Source organism: Mustela erminea, chromosome 5 (assembly GCF_009829155.1).
Source record: "Mustela erminea isolate mMusErm1 chromosome 5, mMusErm1.Pri, whole genome shotgun sequence".
NCBI classification, from domain to species: domain Eukaryota; kingdom Metazoa; phylum Chordata; class Mammalia; order Carnivora; family Mustelidae; genus Mustela; species Mustela erminea.
This window is the reverse complement of record NC_045618.1, coordinates 20,933,059-20,955,511: the sequence shown is the minus strand read 5'-3', so window position 1 is coordinate 20,955,511 and position 22,453 is coordinate 20,933,059. Positions and strand designations below refer to the sequence as shown.

Genomic DNA, 22,453 nt, shown 5'->3' with positions numbered 1-22,453 from the left:
AAATAAACCAGAGATACTGAGATCAGAGTCCAAATCTTTCATAGACAGGTGACCTTCATTGTCCTTACCTGTAAAATTAAAGAACTGGATGAAATTATCTCAAGCAAAAGGTCCTTTCTGGCTCCAAAATTCTATTAGGATGTAATTCTAGTTACAGTCCAATTATAATTCCAATTTCAAACAAGATGCATATTCAATAATTAGTAAGGTATTACAGGCATCAAGAGTGATTGCAATTCATGACTATTGGATTCCGAGTTCTACGTACATTTCTAAGTCAGCATCAACTGACTAGAATCACAATTTCTGAAGAAGCAAAAAGCTGCATTTCAGAATCTGCCAAGAGTTTGTTTGGTTTCTTTGTTCTAAGCTTCAGCTGGCAAAGACACTACTCAGATCACCAACTCTGAAGGGATTCCTGCCAAAACTTCAGATCCCAATTCTAGGCAGTTCTACTGTCCTTTAGGGCTGATTACAGATCAAATGCGGAAAAGGCAGGAGGACACAAGAACTGACAAAACAAGATGAACCTGTAACTGAAATAAAACCAAATCCAAAATAGAATAAAATAAGGCAACTATTCTACAAATGAAGGAAAATCTTAGCTCCTAAACATTATCTAGATATAGACCAAGATTCATAGTTAAATTTTACCTTCTTACAGATGTTATTTTAAAAGCAACCCATTTATTTATTCACTCATTCATTCCACAAACATTTACCAGATATGCTAAGCATTGTGGAGGCCAAAAATAGATACCTCTTTCTCCATAAATGGCTCAAGGAGAAAGTTTATAACATTACATAAATGGTGTAGAAGAAAATGATTCTGCCTGCTGAAGATCAGAGACAGAGTCCCAGAGAAAGCAATATTCAAGTTCAAGCTTGGAGAATGACCAGTTAAAAGAACTGGAGAGAGATGTTTCAATGGAAACATCACATCAGCAAGGTTGTTGATGCTGCACATAAAGCTGCCTTTGAGATGGCTGAGTTGTACAATCTGTGGAAGAGGAAAGGGTAAAAAGAGAAGCTGCAAAACTGCCATTACAACAGGCCTTGTAATATAATGTTAAGGACTTGAAACTCAATGGGAAAACACGAAGGAATTTCAGGCAATCACATGACACAGCCCGACCTCATTCTGAAGGCTGTTCTGCAAAAGATGGATCTGAGGCAGACCTGTCAGAAAATTTAAGTGGGAAGAGGGTAAGTTAAAGATGGCAAGAGGTTTCTGAATGGGGACGCTGAATAAAAAGCAGGAAGAAAAGATTAAAATTCAGTTTTAGACATCCTCAATTGAAGGTGCCTATGGAACCATACAAGAAGAGACATAGGCAGTAGAGGGCTGGATATACAGGGCTGAAGATCAAGACTGAGATCTGGAGCAGATAAGGATCTAGAAGTAATCAACAAAGTAGTTTTGAACCCTCTCGAAAAGATCCAATTACCCAAAGGCTAAGATGACCCTGTGGATTACAAATATTTTAGGGGGAAAAAGGAAAAAAGGAAGAACCAAAGGAACCTGAAAAGGAAACCAGTGAGGATACAAGAAAATCAATGAGCCTAATCCAAAATAAAGTATAAAAATGGAAGACCTCACAAAAGAATAAAATTTCCAGGGGCACCTGGGTGGCTCGGTCCTTAAGTGTCTGCCTCTGGATCCCAGCATCCTGAGATCAAGCCCTACATCCAGCTCCCTATTCAGCGGGGAGCCTGCTTCTCCCTCCCAAGCTCCCCCATGCTTGTGTTCCCTTCTCTTGCTCTCTCTCAAATAAATAAAATCTTTAAAAAAAAGGAACAAAATTTCCACATATTTTATAAATTGTTGGACCCTTAAATATTAAATATATATATACTTATATGTATATATATAAATACATACCTAGACTCGTTTACTTAGTACTTGAGGCAGCATGCCGAACACTCTTCATAGCTTGTTGTCCTCCACTAGGAAAATCAAATGGTGCTCTCTCTCTGGGGTTCTTGTGTGAGCAGAACTACTACACTGAATTATTTCTGAATTCTTCTGCTCTCTGGAGTGCTTTTGTTTTGTTTTGAGCGCTTTTCCACGCAAAATAAAATGCAATATTATCTACTGAGATCAGGTTGATCCAGGAACTTAAAAGTACAACCTAAGTTTTAGTGAATAAAAACAGATGACCCCTGCCCTTCTTGACCTTTCAAGTATTCAGTTTCAATTGTGATCACTCCTGTACAAATCAAGTACAAAGAAAAAGACTAGAGTACGCGTTAAAAGGTAGGGAAAATACATATTTAGATTGACCTGAAGGGCTGCCATCAAAATGGAGATGTCCAAGAGCTAATAAAAAAGATAAATCTAAAGTCAAATGAAGAGAGGCCTTCGGAAACACTCAGGGATTCAACAAACTTCTCAAATACAAGTTAAGAACTCATTAAGCTTAAGAATTCAAATAATGATCAAAATAAGAGTGTAGCAACTGCAGGATGAGTGTAGCAACTGCAGGATGACAATCTCAACAGAAGGTAAGTAAATTTAGTATCTAACACCTCACTACAGTCAACATCAGTTAAATTTTCAACTACTTTATTCTGTCCACTCCTTGGTTGGCAATTTAGGAGACAAATGATGATAAATATGATTAGATAACATTAAAACACAAATTTATAAATAAATCACTCTATTTGCCACTGCCCTTGGCTCAATGTCTTTGAAAGGATATCAGCTTAACTAAATTACCATTATACGTACATTAAACATTGAGAAATTCTTATCAGGGACAGTTACGGACACTATAGAAAACTCTGAGTGCTTTCCAGTTTTCAAAAGTAAACTACAATTAGGTTGAATCTTTCTTTTCTTTCTTTCTTCTCTCTTTTCCTTTTTTAGGTTGACATTTTGTAATGGCTTGAAGATGGATAAAAGACTTTTCAAATTCCAGATAGAAAAGGAAAAGGGGTTGGGGGTGGCAGGGATGACTGAGTGTATCTTTTTATGTAGCTCCAGCTCTCAGAACCACAATATTGTTTCACCAGATGCATACAAACAAACAAAAAAACAAACAAATACAAACATTAAAATAAAAGTATGGGGGTGGGGAGAGTACTCAAAATGGAATACAAACAGTAACAAAGAACCTAACTCTATTACAAATGAATAAGGTAACCAGATGAAGGTGGCAGGTAAAAAGAGAACTGTCACCAAAAAAAAAAAAAAAAAAAAAAAAAAGTAACTAACTGGGGAAAACAGTATTCTGACTGAATGATGGAAGGTCAAAGACAAGAAGAACACAAAGAAATTCTATAGCTGAGTTAGGAAGTCTTTCTCTCCTGGAAGTATGGGTATAAGTTTGAAACTATTTTGTATATATACTAGAAGTGAACCAAATAGTAAAAACTCTATAAATAATGAGCGCTGGGTTTCTAATGCTGAGAGAAAAAATTACAAGAAAAGGAGGAAGGCTAAAATGAAATCCATGAGACTGGAATCTGAGGTATTAGCATAAACCCATGGTTTTAGACATATATACAGATACATAACTATGTAGCTATGCAGAGATTATTATATACATGTCTGTTCTCCAGCTCTGTCTGCTGAAAAAGCCTGAAAGAAAGGCCAAAAAAAAAAACCCCAACTACAATGAGCACAACTGTCATGGAGATCTCAATTTCTAAATACTGTCCTCTAATAAAACCAACCAAGATTCCTTGGAGAAGTGGTTGGCCTCATGGTGAAAATATGTAAGATAAACCAGGAATATCATTGATACCAGAAATTAAGGGACTGCTCGAAAAAAAAAAGGATGTTTGTCCAAAGAACATATCAACCGACCTAGAACTAACTCTAACTCCATTAGAAGGAGTTCTAATGGCCAATGCAAGAATAACTTGAGCAGCAAATTAAATAATGATAGTATTAGATTTAAACCAATGAATAGATATTCATGAGTCCATACCAATATAATCAAATAAATAAATGGGAAATGAACAGCACTCCTTTCTTTTTAATTAACAAATACAGAAAGAAAAAGGGAAATAAAATTACCATCAGGCAAACCCCACAAATGAGATAGGATGGCAGATGAGATCCACCATAGATGCTAAAATTAGTGGGTGAAAAGTTTGAGAAGTAACAGGATTAGCACATCCTCAAATTATCTCCCCCAAAATATTTATCAATTATAAAAATATAGTAACTTTACAGTTGAAAAATGCCACCTTAAACAAGTGATTAAGGTAAATACAAATAATACAAATCAACATCATGAACCCCTTGATATCAATCTGAATACAGTCTGTAGCTTAATATTATTTTATCAATGTTAATTTATTATCCTTGGTAACTGTTCTGTGGTTATATAAAATGTTAAAGGGAATGTGATGAGGGAAACTAATATTTTTAAAACTTTCCTCTAAGTTCAAAATAAAGAAGTTAAAAAAAACACAATCTTCTAATATTTTTAAAACTTTCTTCTGAGTTCAAAATAAAGTTAAAAAAAAAATCTTCTTGATTTTTAAATAAGATACATAAAAAACCAGGATAAACAACAAGGCACTCAATGGAAAACAGACCAAATATGCAGACATAACAGATCACATTTCTTTAAAATCAGCCTTCTTACTTCACCTTAAACCCTAAAACTTTTTCTTTTCTTAAAAGATTTATTTATTTAAGAGAGAAAGAGAGAGAGAGTCTGCATGTTGGGTGTGGGGGGGGTGTGCAGGGAGGGCGCCAGTGCTGGGGAGGGCGTCAGTGCTGGGGAGGGCAGAGGAAGATAATCTTCAAGTAGATTTCCCACTGAGCGCAGAGCCCCAAGCTGGACTGGATCTTACCACCCATGAGATCATGACCTGAGATGAAACCAAGAGTTGGATGCTTTTAGGCACCCTCCTGAAACTACTTTAAATGAATCACAAAATGTCTAAGGCACAAAAGGTGACAAGCTATGTTTCAACTGGTAAGCCTCCCTGAGACACACTGTTCAGGAAGCTCCCTCCTGCTTTTAAGACCAGGCATCTTGAGGATGAAAATCTTACCACTAATGTGGCAATAGTAATTGATCAAGGTTCAAACAACAGCAAGGAAGTAAATATACCAGCTTTAATGCAAGCCATCTAGGTAACACTTAGGACTTTTCCCATATACAACAAAGAGCAACATCACTGAGTTTTTAATGTAATGCTAATTGCGGATACATAAAAGCTTAATAAACTTGATCACTGTCAAAAAATAAAAACAACCTGCTAATATCTATATATCCAACACAGTCTTCATATCCAGAACACACAGAGAATTGCAATCAATAAAGACAGCCTGATGTCTTAAAGGCTCAAGGAAGAAACGTCACAAAAGAAGTTATCAAAATGGCCAATAAGCATGTAGGAAAAGTGCTATATCTCATTAATCAACAGAGGACTTCAAATTAAAAACACAATGAAATGCTACTAGACATTTACACAGGAGCTAATATGAAAAAGAAAATATGAAGTGTTAGTGAACAATCTAATCAGAACTCACTACTAGTGGGAATGTAAACTGGTATAACTGCTTTGAAATTTGCCAATATGCAAAACACTATGATCACTGAACAAAAATGTGCACATTCACTACAGGAATATTCACAAAGGCACTATTCTGAATAACCAAAAGCCAAGAACAACCTAAATGCCATCAGTAATAAAATAGAAAACCACTGCACTCAGTGCAATATTACAGAGCCACGGAATGAATAAAGTACAACAAGCAATATGATGATTCTCACAATGCTGTTCAAGGAACAAAAGAAGCCAGACATTAAGAACACATACTGTATGTTTCCATATGAGAGTATTAACAGGTAAAAAACAAAACAAAACAACAACAACAAAAAGCCACTACAAAAGAAAAACAACCTGGGGGGGGGGGGGTGGGGGGAGGTGGGGTGGGAACTAGCCCTATCAGTTAAAGATCTCTTAATTAAGACATACTATAAGGGTTCTATAAGGAGAAGTGTGATACTGATACATGATTAGAGAAACAGATCAGTGGAACACAATGGAAAATCCAGAAACAGACCACCAAAATAAATGACAAATCAGGATATGAGAAAGTTAACATCTCAGATTGCTGGTATAAAGGATGTACTTGTTAATAAAATGGTGCTGGAACAACTAGTCATTTGGAAAAAACATAAAATTAGATCTATATTTCACCATGCACAAGAATGAACTCCAAAAGAATTATAGATCTAAATATAAAAATAGTATTCTATATAAATACTAGAAGAACACTCAAGTGAATTCCTCTTTGAAGTTTTGTTTTTTGTGTTTTTTTTAGAGAGAGAGAGAGAGAGCAGCAGCAGCAGCAGCAGCTGAGGAAGAACAAGAAACGGACTCCCCACTTAGCAGGGAGCCTGATGTGGGACCTGATTTCAGGACCCCAGGATCATGACCCGAGATGAAGGTAGATGCTTAACCAAATGAACCACCTGGGTGCCCCAAGTGAATTCCTCTTTAATGGTGATGTATCGAAAAGCTTTCTAACCATAACTCAGTCCTTAGGAAGTAAAATAAATCTGGGTACACAAAAAATAAAAAGTATCTGCATGACCAACACACACACAATACCATCAATAGTCTTAAGACAATGAACAACCTAGGAGGAAATACTAGCAAAATACACCACAAAGGGTTAATATGTCTAATACATAAAGAAATAAACTACTGGGGAAAAAAGAAAAATTTTAAAAAGGAAACAAGAAAAATAGTTCACACACAAAAAATATTAAAATGGCCCCGAATATTTCCAAAAATGAAAGCCATTATGTCTGTGGGAGTCTTCTCAAAAACGTATAATCTCAATCAAATCTTGAGACATCACACAAATCCAAACTGAAACATTCTAAAAAATGACCAGTGTTCACTCAAACTGTCAAGGCTGTGAAAGACCAGGAAAGACAGAAACTAAAGGTACTGTCACAGCTGCAATGGTAGTATTTTTGGTATATGTATGAAATAAAATGTTAAAATTAACTTATCTTATTTTAACTTCTTGATGTGACTAATAAAAATTTTAAATTACAGGGCTCCCTGCTCTGCAGGGAGTCTGCTTCTCCCTCTGCTCTCTCCCCTCTCATGTTCTCTAATAAATAAACAAATCTTTTTTAAAAATTTTAAGTTACATGTGTAGCTCACATATTTCTAATAGAACTGGTCTGGCTCTAATCACCAATGAATGGGATATCCAAAGGGTGGAGAAATACTGCAACCACTGTGGGGAAGGAAGCATCAAGAAATTCTACAAGGACGAACAATCTTGTTCCTCACCAGGAACTACTAGGGGGATGAGGAGGAGAAAGAGAGAGATGGGAGAACCTCACGGTCCTTTTTTTTTTTTTAAGATTTTATTTTTAAGCAATCTCCACACCCATCGTGGGACTTGAACTCACAACCCTGAGATCAGGACCTGTATACTACAGCATCCAGGTGCCCCAGGGGAATCTTACAGTCCAAGAGAATTAGGAGGTGCACCAACCACACAGGAGGACCTTATCTGGATCCTGATTTTTTAAAAAAGACATTTAAAAAGCAAGTTCATACCTAAGACAACTGGAAACTTTACATTGACTAAACACCGAATTTTGGATTTAGAATTTATTTTTAAAGTGTGATAATGGTCATATCGTTCTTTTTTTAAAGAATTCTTACCTTTTAGAGATACATACTCAAATATTGGCAGATAAAAAAACAAGCCTGGTATTTCCTTCAAAATAAGGGGGGAGCTAGGGTACAATGCATTCTAAGTATAGATAAAACTGATCATAATTTGTTAACCGTATCTGGTAATGGTAATGTGGGGCTTTTTATACTCTACACATACTTTTGTATGGATATGAAATACTTCCACTTTCAAAAAAAGGAAGAGGCGCCTGGGTGGCTCAGTGGGTTAAGGCTCAGGTCATGATCCCGGCGTCCTGGGATCGAGCCCCACATCTGGCTCTCTGCTCTTCGGAGAGCTTGTTTCCTTTTCTCTCTGCCTGCCTCCCTGCCTGCTTGTGATCTCTCTCTCTGTCAAATAAATAAATAAAATCTTAAAAAAAAAAAAAAAAAAGGAAGGTATCGAGGGGATTAGGAAAATTTTTAAAAGTTTTTCTTTAAATTCCAATATAGTTAACATATTGTATAATAATAGTTTCACGTGGGGGTGCCTGGGTAGCTCAGCCTGTGAAGCATCTGCCTTCAACAAGACCATGACATTGGGATCTGGGATCGGGGCCCGCACTGGGCTCCCCACTCAGCCTGTAGCCTGCTTCTCCCTCTGCCTCTGCACTCCCCCCACCACTGCCCCACTTATAGGCATACATTCTCTCCCCCTCTCTCAAATAAATGAATAAAATCTTTTTTAAAAAAAATCAAAATAACTATTGAAAAATATTAGTTTCAGGTGTCAATATAGTGATTCAACACTTCCATACAACACCTGGTGCTCATCACAAGTGCCCTTATTCCCCATCACTTATTTCATCCACCTGTACCCAAAACCGTCAGTTTGTTCTCTATAGGTAAGAGTCTGTTTCTTGGTTTCTCTCTGGCTCTCTCCCCACCCCACCCTCTGCTTGTTTTGTTTCTTAAATTCCATATGAGTGAAATCATGTATTTGTCTTTCTTTGACTGGTTTATTTCCCTTAGCATTATACTAACTCCATCCATGTCCTTGCAAATGATAACATTTACTTCTTTTTGATTGCGGAGTAATATTCCATTATATATGACTCACATCTTTATCCAGTCATGAGATGATAGACACTTGGGTTGTTTCCATAATTTGGCTATTATTGATCATGCTGCTTCAAACATTAAGGTGCACATATTCCCTATGAATTAGTATTTTTGCATACTTTGGATAAATATCTCGAAGTGCAATTGCAGGGTCTTACGGTGGTTCTATTTTCCACTTCCTGAAAAACCTCCATACTGTTTTCTAGAGTGGCTGCACCAGTTTGCATTCAGACCAAGGTTAAGGCTCAGGTCATGATCCCGGCGTCCTGGGATCGAGCCCCACATCTGGCTCTCTGCTCTTCGGAGAGCATTTGCATTCAGTACAAGAGGGTTCTTCTTTCTTCACATCCTTGCCAACACCTGTTGTTTCTTGTGTTCTTGATTTTACCCATTCTGACAGGTATGAAGTAATATAATATCTCATCGTAGTTCTGATTTGCTTTTTCTTGAAGATTAGTGATGTTAAGCATCTTTTCATGTGTCTTTTGGCCATCTGTAGGTCTTCTTTGTGTTTTTTTAAGTTTTGGGTTTTTTAAAAAGATTTTATTTATTTATTTCTCAGAAAGAGAGAGAGCGCACGAGCAGGCAGAGTCAGAGAGAAGCAGGCTCTCTGCTGAGCAAGAAGCCTGATGCAAGACTCGATCCCAGGAACCTGGGATCATAACCTGAGCTGAAGGCAGCAGCTTAACCAACTGAGCCACCCAGGTGTCCCTTTTTTTAAGTTTTTATTTAAAATTCCAACTAGTTAACGTAACAGTGTAGTATCAGTTTCAGGTACACAATATAGTGATCCAATACTTCCATACAACACTTGGTGCTCATCCAACCAGTGCACTCCTTAATGAGGGGACCAGAAATTAATTACTGATCTAGGAAAGACCCAAACAAGGAATGCTGTTACCAAGATGCCAGGCCAGTAAGTAAATTTTCAGCAACTCCCTCCCTTCAGAAAGGAAAAAAGCAGTTAGATCTGGAGATGTGCTGGTACATTTCGCTTCCAGGCTGGCTTTAATCTGGTCTATTATCAGTAAGTGAGTAACAGAGTCTTTAAAAGGCACTCTAAATCTAGGAAGGACATCGGATATTGATTAAATAACCAGCAGAAAGTAAGCACAAGTTGCCATAGTGTTACAAAGACAAAGTATACGGAGCTTAAAGGAGAGTTCTGACCTAATTTGGGGGCTCAGGACATGGTTCTTGAGGAAAAGAACTGGAACGGATGCTTGGTGAATGAGGGATGAAGGTAGGGAAGCTTTCCAGGTGCAAGAGACCTTGGGTCGGAAAAGTCCTTCTTTCACTCACTTAAATAATATTTAAGAGTTTATTATATCTTAGACGCTGTGTTAAGTTCTGTGTTTATTCTCATGGAGTTTACAGTCTGGTGGGAGGAAAAAAAAAATCACAACTTTATAATCACAGGCTTAAATACTACAAAGGAAAGAAAAACAGTGTCTTAAGAGAACTCAGAGAAACTTGGCAGGAAGTGCAACATCTACGAGGAACCAAAAAGGACAGCATAGTTTGAGAACACAGAGCAAGGAGGAGACAGATACAAGATGAGGCCAGAGGAATAGGCAGGGTTCAAATAATCCGGAAGGACCTTAACGACCATAGTATGGATTTTGGTCTTACTTCTAAAGGCAGTAAGAAGTCTATGAGTTTTAGGAGAGATTGTGCTGGGGTGGGAAACTAATAAAACTTGGGTTTTGAAAAGAGTGAGAAAGAAGCGGTATATTATACTTAGGCAGCTACTACAGGAATCCAGAGAGACTATAATGTGTATGTATGTGTATATATGTTGGGGGAGGGGAGGAGAGCTAGAGGGAATGCTAGAGAATACAGATGCAACAAGTGGAAAACTACAACGTGCTCAAGAGTTAAAAACAATGAAATTTTCTAATCACTCATTCACCATATTGGGTAGATATTCAAACTGTGCACCGGATTTAGAATGGTCTATAATTTCTATTCTCTAATCCATCAGAATATAAAGATTGCATGCCTTACTTAATGCTATTATAATAAATTTTTCGAAAGTATCTCAGACCCCATGGACTTCTCTGAAATCATAGCACATCCTGCTGGGCTGGGCAGACCACCTCTGTCCAGTATCAAATAATAAATATATACATACATAAATACACAGATTAAATGTTCATACACGGATGCACACACAGAAAACCCTAATTCCTGCATGGCTCTTCTTTGATATTAAGATGGGGGCACTTAAAATGTTTTCTTAAAAGATAACAGTCTAGGGCGCCTGGGTGGCTCAGTGGGTTAAGCCTCTGCCTTCAGCCCAGGTGATGACTTCAGGGTCCTGGGATCAAGCCCCACATCGGGCTCTCTGCTTGGCGGGGAGCCTGCTTCCCCCACTCTCTCTGCCTGCTGCTCTGCCTAGTTGTGATCTCTCTCCCTCTGTCAAATAAATAAATAAAAATCTTAAAAAAAAAAAAAGATAACAGCTTAACATAATGGCTTACTATGTGCTGGGCACTGTGCAGAGTGCACAACCACCCTGAGATGGGTACTGTTGTCATTATCTGGATTTCATGGATGAGAAAACAGCTATCAAGTGGTAGACTCGAGATTCAGATTCCAGAGCCTAAACTCATATATAAAGCAACTTAGGGTTATTCAAGGATAACCTTTCCAGTCCTTATTTTACTTGGTTTCTCTCTACATAGGATCTGGCCACCTACCAGGTCTCTTGAAACTTTTTTTTTTTTTGCTGGCCTTTCCCTGTGCCACAACCCTCATACCACATTCAAATTAAGAACTGCTATTCATGAAAGGACCATTAAGAGAGAACCACCATTTTTGGAAAACAGATCTAAAATACATGTGATCAATTGCCTTTTATTCAAAAAAATATAAAGCAAATCAATAAGAAAAAGTCCCACAGAAAAGTATACTTGAACAGGCAGACTATAAACATGAAAAGTTGCTCAATCTCACCTAGTCAAAGAAATACAAATTAAAACTACAATGAGACTATATGTACTAAAGACCCACCAGAAGGGCTAAAATTAAAGTTTCTAATAACACCAAGTACTGGTGAAAATGCAAAGCAGAAGGAACCCTCATTCACGGATGATGAAGATCATAAACTGGTACAACCTCTTTGAAAAACATATTATTCAATTACTATTTCAATTACTAAAATTGAAGATACACTAAATAATCCAGCAGCAATTCCAACCTTAAATACGTATCTTAGAGAAATATATGTGTGTTCACCAAGAGAAATGTAGAAGTGTTTATGGAAGCATTACTCTTAACAGCCCAAATTGGGAAATAACCCAAATGTCCATCAATAGCAGAAGGAATAAACTGGTATATTCATGCAATAGAACACTATACAGCAATGAGGATGAATAAATTCATACACAACAATATATGAATCTTAAAAACATAAAGTCAAAACAGTGATGGTGGGGCGCCTGGGTGGTTCAGTGGGTTAAAGCCTCTGCCTTTGGCTCGGGTCATGATCTCAGGGTCCTGGGATCAAGCCCCACATGGGGCTCTCTGCCCGACAGGGAAGCCTGCTTCCTCCTATCTTTCTCTGCCTGCCTCTGCCTACTTGTGATCTCTGTCAAATAAATAAATAAAATCTTAAAAAAAAAAAAACAAAAAACAGCGATGTACCTTAGGCAGATCACAACATATGGATCTTATGGTCAAGACAAGGGCTACCTAATGAGGGTAATACTGTTAGGAACAGGCAAGGCGGGAAGCTTCTGAGAAGCTGGCAATGTTTTATTCCTTGACCTGTATGGTGTTTACACGGGTGTTCACGTTATAATAATTTATTAATGCACATGTGCTTTATAGACTTTCACATAGGTCCTTTATCTCACAGCAAAAAGGCATAAAAAATGACATCAGCTGACAATATTTAAGTCAAGATAATTTACACAAATATCCAGATTTACAACCTGTTTTAAAAAACTGGAAGATCTGGCCTGCCTTGCCTCCTTCTATGCCGACAATCAGCTGGAGCTGAGCAATACCTACTTCCTCCAGATCAGCTTGCATTTCTCTGACTGCCGCAGTGCCTTGTTGTCTCCGGGCTTTCATGATTCATGCGATCTACCTGGTCTAAAACCCACCTAACACCATTCCACACTTACCTCTGTGACACTCTTTTAGCACACACAAACTTATGTATAAGCATGTGCATGTATGAATTACAAAGCATATAAGCAAGATAAAGCATCAAGCAACCTCACATTTAAAATAGAAGTGATAGTAGTACCTAACAGAGTTGTTAAGATTAAATGAAAGAAGGCACACAAAAGACGTAACTGAGTACTTGTCACAGAATCAGTGCTCAATATTAGGGGGCTATTTATTATTGACACGCATTTCTCAAATTGACAACACATGTAAATGTACTTGCAGGGCTGCTGTCTTCTGGTTTTATAGACAACACAGCAGAAAAATAAGGGTTGGTATAAATTTGTTTGATCAGATACTTCAACACGTATTACTGTTAAAAACAACCAGTAAATAAATCTTCCAAAGTTCCTTTACATGACACTATGGAAAAGACTTCCTACAATTAGACTTTGAAAAGCAGGACTGTTTTACTTGTTCTGTCCAAAGCAAACCTGACTGTGGCTTTTATTGGCCTGATCAGAGTTAGGTTTTTTCTTTTGACTTTTTGAGGTGAACATCATATGAATACCAAAAGCAGCTTTCTATATTTCACACAGTTGTTATACTCCAGCGACAGGCTAATCTAGGCTGATCTAATTCTTGTCCAAAGACAGAGGAATACAATATTTTTCTAAAAACAAAAACAAAAACAAACAAAAAAACCAACCAACCACAAAAATCTACTTCAAACTTTTTTTTTCCCTGAAGCCAGTTTGGTAGTTAAGTCCTTATACAATACTATGAATTTGATCCACGAATACAATGAAAACTAATGAACTAGTTATCCACATCTCACAAAAGTAATGCTGAGCAAAAGAAGCCATACACAACAGAAGCCACACTGGAAGGTTCTGTTTGTGTAAAGCTCACAGGCAAAACTACAGTGTTCAAGGAATGCATAATTAAGTGGTAGATTATAAAGAAAAGCTAGAAAATGAGTACCACAGAAGACAAGATAGTTATAATCTTTGGGAGAAAGAGGCTATGATCCAGAAATGGCACATTAGGAATTCTAGAACTTATCATCATGTACAGTATTTTCTTTGTTGCTCTCCGCTCACACAGTTAAAATGCTCTATAAATACAGAGATATGTTCAGTGTTCTATCTCAAGCATCTTCAACAGGATTTGGCACATGCTAGCTTCCCAATAAATATCTGCTGAATGTGAAATAAAGTTTCAAAAACTCAAATTGTTCCATATTTCACACCTTGTCAGACTCTAAATATAACAGGAACAGCTAGCATACTGTGCATTTTCCATGTCAGTATTCTCAATGAGTTGTAAGTAAATTCTGACTATAATTCTTAACCTTTTTCTCCTTTTGAGATACTTTTACCAAACATGCATACAATACTTACATAGATGTATCCAGATTCGATTAAAACATTTTTAAAAAACTAACAAAGAAAAATACCAAAACTCATGTGTTATAGCAAGCCCAAGCTCTAGATATGACTCTACCACCTTCCCCAACCAAAAAGCACACAGGATGTTGTGTTATTATTATAAGAAGACCATAAGTGTGATCATATTTTTATGGGTAAACAATGTAAAACTGTATTACAATTTCATAACTGATTATTATAGAATAAAGCAGTTGGAAACTATAAGCTTCTAGAGGACAGGGATCCAAACAAAAGGTGTTCAATGAATGTTTCTTGGGTTAACAACAAAAAAATTAGCTATCACTGAAATCCTATAATTATGAACTGAAGTTGAGAGGTAACTGAATTATGTTTAATTCAGTCATCAGAAATTGTACCAACCCCAAAGATTACTAGTGACAATTCCAAAAGAGTAAAAATTGCTACGATAACCAAGAAAAAATGATGAACTTTCAATCCTGGAGAATGTATACTATTTAAAAAAAAACAAAAACCATATTTCAGCAAATCAAAAAAAAAAATTTAATTAAAAGAAGCATAAGCTAACTTTATGTTCTTAATTAGTATCCATCTAAAGTAGTATTAACTCCTGTGTTCATATCCCTTCTGGGCACAATAAACTAGAACGATTGAGGTCATTCATCAGTCAGTTCAATTCTTAGCATTTCACTTGCACGAAAGAGTTACTAGGTTGTTCTGATACAAACCTACAACACAAACTAAAAAAACTTATCTTTTGATCTATCCAAAGTTAAGCGCCATCTGAGACTCAGGATTTAAAACTACATATATAACAGTCAGGGCTTTGTTATTAAGTCTCAAATGGTATGTTTTATGGTATGAATTCTGGCAACACGGGTCTTTTGTTCTAAAGCAGTGTTTCTGTGATATAGTTTATCACACAAGAATCTATTATTTTCATTCATTTTTAAGGTATAAAATGAAATTCCGTACTCCTATACTCACTGCACTCTTCTTATTATTAAGAATTCATCTGTTTCAGAAGGAATGGAAATAAAGCACCTGGCTAACCCATAAAGGAGCAACCTGAAGCTACTCTTCTCTACAATAAATAAATAAAGAAGCGCTCTAGGTCAGAGATACCGAAAGGGCGATATTTATTGCTGCCTTATACTGGAAACACTGTTCTGAAACTTAGCAATTTTAGATGAAATTTAAAACCAAGTAAACTATAATAAACAAATGAACAAACCCTCAGTAAACTATTCTAACGTCTCCCTCTTCCTACCAGATTAAAAGCTGTTAAACTAGAAAGGTTTTTCAAGACTGCCTTTCAAAATTCAGAGATGCAAAGCAAGTTCCAGTCAAGTTATTTCAGAAATATACCAGTCATCAACAACATGAGACTAACATCTCTTAGTCTCATTTAATATTTAATCAGAAAACTCTACTAATAAAAAAATAACTGCTCATTCCACTAGCCTGTCTTCAGCCACCGTGCTCAGTCAGTACCGGATACCAAGTGCACGTGTTGTGTCCATGAGCCTGGAAAGAGCAGTCAGGGATGGGTAGTCTGTCCCATACACGAATTTACACGAATTTACAGCTAGACTAATGGTCTTTCAGTAGACTGAAATTTAACCAGTCAGGGTTATGTCAAGAAACGGGATCACATTTCCAATTTTCACCAAAATCATTTTTTAAGACCTTTTCCTTAGCAGCATGGTAATCTGTCTTATTTATACTGTTTTATTCTTAGAACTGTACAGCGTTTACATTTGGTCTCTAAATAGAAAAGAAAGATTAAAGACCAAGTAAAAGTCAAAGCCAGTACATTGTTTCCAGGACTGAAAAAAGTGACTGAAACTACTGTAATCTTTTTCCTTCAAACCAAACAAGGAACAGTCCCAGCATTACACCCATCAATGCCACAGATTGGTCTCAAACTCATTATCTGGTGGTTGTGGATGGCTGACCTTCTCTATCACTTACTGACAGTAATCAATGAGCAGCATGAGTCTTTATTTTTTTTTAATATTTTATTTATTTGTTTATTTGGGGAAGACGTAAAGAGAGAACCTCAAGCAGACGCCCTGGCGAGCCGAAGCCTCATGTAGGGCTCCATTTCATGACCCTGCGATGAGTCCTTCTTAAATATAAAATAAACGTTTAAGATATAAACATGAAAACATTGGTATCTTTAAAAAAAAAAGGGGGGGGCCATCCCCTATCCTAACAGTGTAGTGGAGTTTATGCCATTGCACAATCTGAGAGAAAAGGCACAGTATGATTTGAAAAGTAGCTCTCTTACAGAGCGGTCCTAAAATAAACTTAAGAGTTGTAAATACAGTCAGGATGATCAACGAAGAACATAAATTACAGTTTTAACCATAAATATCTAAATGCTAATATAAAAAAATAATTATAAAAAAATGCTAACATAAAAGCCTCTTGCCTTTAATATTGTAAAAATATTCCTAGTGAAAAATAAGTAATGTATAAACTTACTAGCAAATCCAGAAATATATTACTACAGTGAAGCTCATTAAAAGTTGGCAGACACAATCAACTGAATTCTCATAAAGTCCACTGAGTTTTCCCTTTACTTTTAAAGCAATATGCAGCAAATACGCACTGGTCAGTAAGCACCTAAACTAAAACTACATTGTACCAGCCATAAAGGACACAATTCCTATCTGTAAAGACTAATTTTCTACAGTTCTTAACTTTCAAATGTTCAGCTATTAAGAAAAGTCTAAGGGCGCCTGGGTGGCTTAGTCATTTCAGTGTTCAACTCTTGATTTCAGCTCAGGTTTCAATCTCGGGGTTGTGAGTTCAAGCCCTGAGTTCAAGTGTACACCCAGCTTTTTAAAATACATAAGCAAATAAAAATAAATTAAAAATAAAGTACCTTGTACCTCACTTGATATAATAAATCAATTCCAAAGAAGTGATGTAAATTATTTTTATACTTCATTATGCTATAATTTTAGAGATTACTACAAGAAAAAAAAAATACTGCTCCTGAAACATAATGGAAACATTTAAGCAGCAAAATCTAGTAAGCATTTATGATAGTACAATCTTCTATTTTATTGCTTCCTCCCAAGTGAAACAGCTTGAAAATCCAGAAGACACTGCAACTTCCTTCAGCCACTTTCTGTGATTCAACCAATAGGAAATGTTCCTAATAATTATTCACACCATTTTCTTACATAATTAATTCCTTGGTGAGATAGAGAACGACTCTCAAATTCCCGTTTTCAACTCTAGAATTTTATTATCAGACGCACTAGCAATTCTGTTTGCAATTCATGTATACTACACATACAAAAACCTTTTCCTTTAATTATTTCCTAAATTAACATCACATACAAAGAGGCCCTTTCCACCCAGGTGTATTTTTTAAAAAAGTTTTCTATACTTTCTACTAGTATTTTATAATCTATTTTATTTGCTCTTATTCAAACATTTCATTTGGATTTTTTTTTTTTTTTGCCTGTGGTTTAAAGCAGGAAACTACCATTAAAAAAAGGATAACCAATAGTCCCAGCACTTAGTAAAAATAACCCATCCTTTCCCCAATTTTTATCATATATTCCTAACTTTTCTCTCTCGCTAACTGAATTTAGGCAAATTATTTTATGTATTTCAACTTCCTCATCCATAAAGTAGGGGTAATAGTAATGTTCACTTCATAGGTTACTGTAAGAATTAAATCAGTTAATTTATGCTAAGCACTTAGAACAATACCTGACACATTAAATGCTGATGATGATACTAACCAAAAACTCAAATACAATACTGTTCCTGGATTCTGTGGTTCCACTGTCTATTCCTGAGCTGAAAGACTGCTTTAAATTACTCTGAATTTATAACACATTAGGTTTTCAAGGAGGGCCTTCTTTATCCAAAATTTCATGGCTATCATTCATTTATTTTACCAGATAAACTTTCTCATTATATGCCAAGTTTTCTGCAATACCACTGAAATTCTATTTGGAATTATAGTACATGTATATGTGTGTATATATCGACTTGGGGAAACTATTATATTCTACAATACTGACTCTCCCCATCTCCCTCATCTAATTTATTCAGATTTTATGTCCTTTAAAAGAACACGTAATTTACCAACAAACGTTGTATTTATTCCTAGGCATGCTCTTTTTGGAGAAAAACTTAGAGGAATTTATTAGAATTTTAAATGCACATACCCTTGGACCCCAAAACTCCATTTTTAAGGACATAACACACTATACTGATGCACAGATATAAATATAAAGCTACCTATTACAATAGCAAAATCCTGAAAGCAGGTTAAATGTCAATAAGGCAGCATATTCTTGGGATAACAGACTGCCCAACTACTACAAAGAATACAGAACCACAAATATTGGCTTAGAGAGTTGATCTACAACTCCTCTGCTAAAACAAAAGAGCAAGCTGCAAAATTAATGTCTTCTTTTTGTTTTTTTTCTAAGCTGAGGGTTAGGGTAGGGGAACACAAGTATCACGTGTAAAGTATTAAATACACAGTCTGGCTTGCAGTAAGCACTTCAGTCACCTCAAGATATTAAATGTGACTTGGAGAAAAGGTTGAATATTCTTTCACTTCACCTATTTTTTCATGGCCTGCCTGCCTTGTTCTACAGAAGACTTTGTGGTAAGCGCATAATACAGCATTTAAACAAAATAAACTTTCAACTCATGTTTTACTCATAAATATTTATGAATACACGTCCCTACAATGTAATATTTAAATACTGATGCTTTTCAAAATGCCATTATCAATCCCATAATTCAGGAAGGAAAATATTGTTTCTTCTAAATCTTACTCTAACAGTCCACTGAAAACTTAACCTCTCTCCATACTTCAAATAATCTTTTTAAGGGTATGTTGTCTTATTTTCCTCATGTAGTGTTATTTTAATTACAAAAATAATAAAATAGTAATAATAATAAAATGAAGTGTGTTGTCTTGGATATCAAGTACCAGAGATCACACCTCAGAAACAAAGTGACACTATGTGTAATATAGAAACAAAGCCTTTCCTCCTCTCAGAGGAAACTCCCTTAAAGGTTAAGTTAGGGAACTTACTTTAAAATCTAAGCAAAATTTTGCTTTTTGTTCTAAGTCATTGGCTCAAATTTTATCTCTAGATTGTTCTTCATCACCGTAAGGTCAAAAAGGTACAAATTAAAATTTTCTTAAAAAACGAATATTATACTCCTTAAAATATATATATATATTCAGTACTAAATGTAACTGCTAATCTCCGCCTCCCAGAAAACAAAGTCCTGAGTTCAGAAACTTCAGGACCATATTGTACCCTGTTCCAGATGCTATGAATAAACATTTCCAGCAAAAAATAAATACATAAAACCACTACCTTCTTATGTACTTCGATACTGTTTGAAGTAATGAACTGATTTTCCAAAAGGATTTTTACTCTTCACATTTCTGTATGCCTGTAATTGTTAAAAAGAGCAGGTACTACTGTATGATGAGAAAGACTAAATGTAGAAAAGGAAAGGGGGATTTTAACTGAGTTTACGAAACTCAGCTTTTTGATGTAACATACAAGTTAGTTTCACAGCACTGAGAAAAATGTCCTAGGACTTCAGAGCACATGTAAAAACTGATAGGAAAAAAGTGTTAACTTTTCTCTACACCCACAAGTCTTTCTTAATTTTATTTTTTAGACTTCATCGCATTGTCCACTTGTAGGAGTATTTTGTGTTACTTCTGAAAGTTTAATTCAAATTAAACTATTAAAAAGTAGTAAGGGGTTCACTTTTTCAATGCTACCTGAAGCAAATTACACAGTGCGGAAAAAAAATTCCGACCTGCTACACACAAAACACTGAGTGTTCTGCTGCCTCAATGTCTTATCACTGGCGCGCGCATACCACGGAGAGTGACATCAGATCGAAACTACACGGTTTCGCCGGTGACCAACCACTCCTCCACAGACGGCAGCTACCGGCTTGCTGGAGGTGGCACCCCAAACCCCGACCTCCCGCCCGCCGCAGTCTCGCCCTGAGTGTCGGCAGAACCCACTCCTGCCGCCGAGTTTGCCGGCGCCGGACCTGTTGCGCGTCGCCGCCCGCCGCGAGCCGGAGCCAGGCACCGACGCCGGCTGCAATGCACCTGCCCGGGACCGCAGCTCTGCGCGCCTGCCGCCCCCTCCTGGGTCCCCGCCCTCCGCCCGCCCGCCCGCGGGGCTCCGAGCAGCCCACGGCTCCAGCCAGCCCGGCCCACCCGCTGCTGCTCCCGGCGCCTGGGCAGTAGCCCGCGGGGAGGAGCGCGGAGCGCGGGCCCGACGAGGTCGGGCGGCCGCGTTCGCTCGGGATCGGCCCTGACGGCCTCGGAGACGCTCACCTTGGCGGCCGCGGCCCTGGCGGACATCTTGTCTCTCTCCAGCGCCGCGCGAGGTTCCTCGGACCCAAAACTCCGAGCCACCAAGCCGCCGGCTCCTCACGCCACAGACCAGATAAACATCTCCCCGGAGCGAGCGGTGTTGGGGGCGGGGGCGGCCGCAGAGGCACGGCCCACGGGGAGGGGACTCAACTCGGACAAAAGTCCGGGAAGCGCCCCCCCCCGCCCGCCCCGCCCGGGTCTTCTCAGCGGGGCGCGCCCGGCCGGCGCCTCCCTCCGAGTGCGGCCACTCGCTCGGCCTCCCAAAGCTCCCACAGCCCGAACACGGCGGCCCCGCCCGCTCGCCACTGGCTAGCCTCGGGGGCGTCCGGCCGTCCCCGCAGTCCGCCCGGTGGCTCCTCAGAAGCCGGCTTCCGCACGTAACTTCCCTGGAGCCAGCCGCGGGGAAAGGACCCAGCCGCGGAGAAAGGACCAGGCGCCCACGGGCTGAGCCAGCGCCGGCAACTGCGGGAGGCCACGCAAACCTGCCGGCCCGGCCCGGCCCACTGAGCATGCCCGGCTGGGCGGGGGGCGGGGCCACGATGGGGGTGGGGCCACGATGGGGGTGGGGCCACGACGGGGGCGGAGCCGCTTCCTCCCGAGGTCCGACCCCAGTCGCGGAAGGAAAAGCCCAGTCGCGGAAGGAAAAGCCCAGTTTCCGAAGTACTTGGTGGACAGTTTCCGCTGGCATGCGAGTCTTCCTGTTTGTTTTTATCAAAGGTCCAGCAGAAATCGTCCCCGAGAAGAAAGCCCCTGTATACCAAAGCTTTTTCGATTTCTAGCAGAGACTTGTCCACTTGGCTCCTCAAGCCACGTCTGATCAGCCCCCGCGCAAAAGGGCTGCTGGAAAGGCTGGCCACCTTTCCTGACAACAGTTTCCTTAACGTCGTGAATATCGATGGTCACAGCTGTCACCACATGCCTGGGCCTTGCTTTCCCACTGAAAGCAGAATGCGTTTTTACGTAAAGCACGTCCTGGCTTTCATCTCTAAAGTGCTCCTAACAGGATCGAAATGATTGCTCTCCTTCTCGACAAACCGATGGTGCTAAAACTAAAATTGGGAAGGTTGTGGGCACTCCTGGGCAAGCAGACTGGGAAAGACCCAAGAGAACTGTGATATCGTGGCCCACCCACATTAGGCCTCAAGATACATCCAAAGTCTCACCCACCTCTGTAGGCAGGGATTTCCAAAGTATATTTTTGGCAACCAAAATGCTGCAGTTCTTGGTGGTGAGTGAAGGGCTCAGGGGGCCTTCCATTTCTGAAGCCAGTCTCCAGCCCATATCTGGGCAGAAAAGGAGGTTAAAGACTTGCAGCCCATGGTCCAAGTTTAACCAGTCTCTGCAAACATTTCCCACAATGCTGACTGCCTTGCTAAACACCAAATACCTAAGAAACCATTCCCAGCCTCATTATTACTCACTTTGTAAAATGTAAAGCTCTCCACAAATGTCAGAAATTCTTCGAAATAATAAATAACATTTTTAAATTATTACCTAACCTAGTGCCATAAAAGGTACACAAGAAAGGGGGGAAGGGCAAAAACACCAGGTTTCAAACAATGATTTTCTGTTTGGAATTCAACTATATGGAAAGATCAAACTTCTCCTAGCCAAGAAATATCTGTATATCATACATAAATATCTATTAAGATCCCAAAGTAGGGGCGCCTGGGTGGCTCAGTGGGTTAAGCCGCTGCCTTCGGCTCGGGTCATGATCTCAGGGTCCTGGGATCGAGTCCCGCATCGGGCTCTCTGCTCAGCAGGGAGCCTGCTTCCCTCTCTC

General features: G+C 38.6%; 1 protein-coding gene across 7 annotated transcripts in view; it reads right to left on the bottom strand.

Moving 5' to 3' along the window:
* TJP1 (tight junction protein 1) overlaps nt 1-22,453 on the bottom strand; it is a 241,608-nt gene that overhangs the window by 84,105 nt on the left and 135,050 nt on the right. Inside the window, exons 1-2 of one of the 7 annotated variants that reach the window (XM_032342236.1) lie at nt 20,632-20,719; nt 19,640-19,718 (exon numbers count right to left, since the gene is read on the bottom strand). The exons of 5 other annotated variants lie outside the window; for them this stretch is intronic. Coding sequence is in view for 1 of the 2 variants with exons in the window: in XM_032342234.1 (XP_032198125.1) it covers nt 20,632-20,658 (27 nt within the window). In the remaining variant the exon portion in view is untranslated. Of the gene's footprint in view, nt 1-19,639; nt 19,719-20,631; nt 20,770-22,453 lie in introns of those variants that run through there. One more of the 7 variants, XM_032342234.1, reaches the window with a different exon arrangement.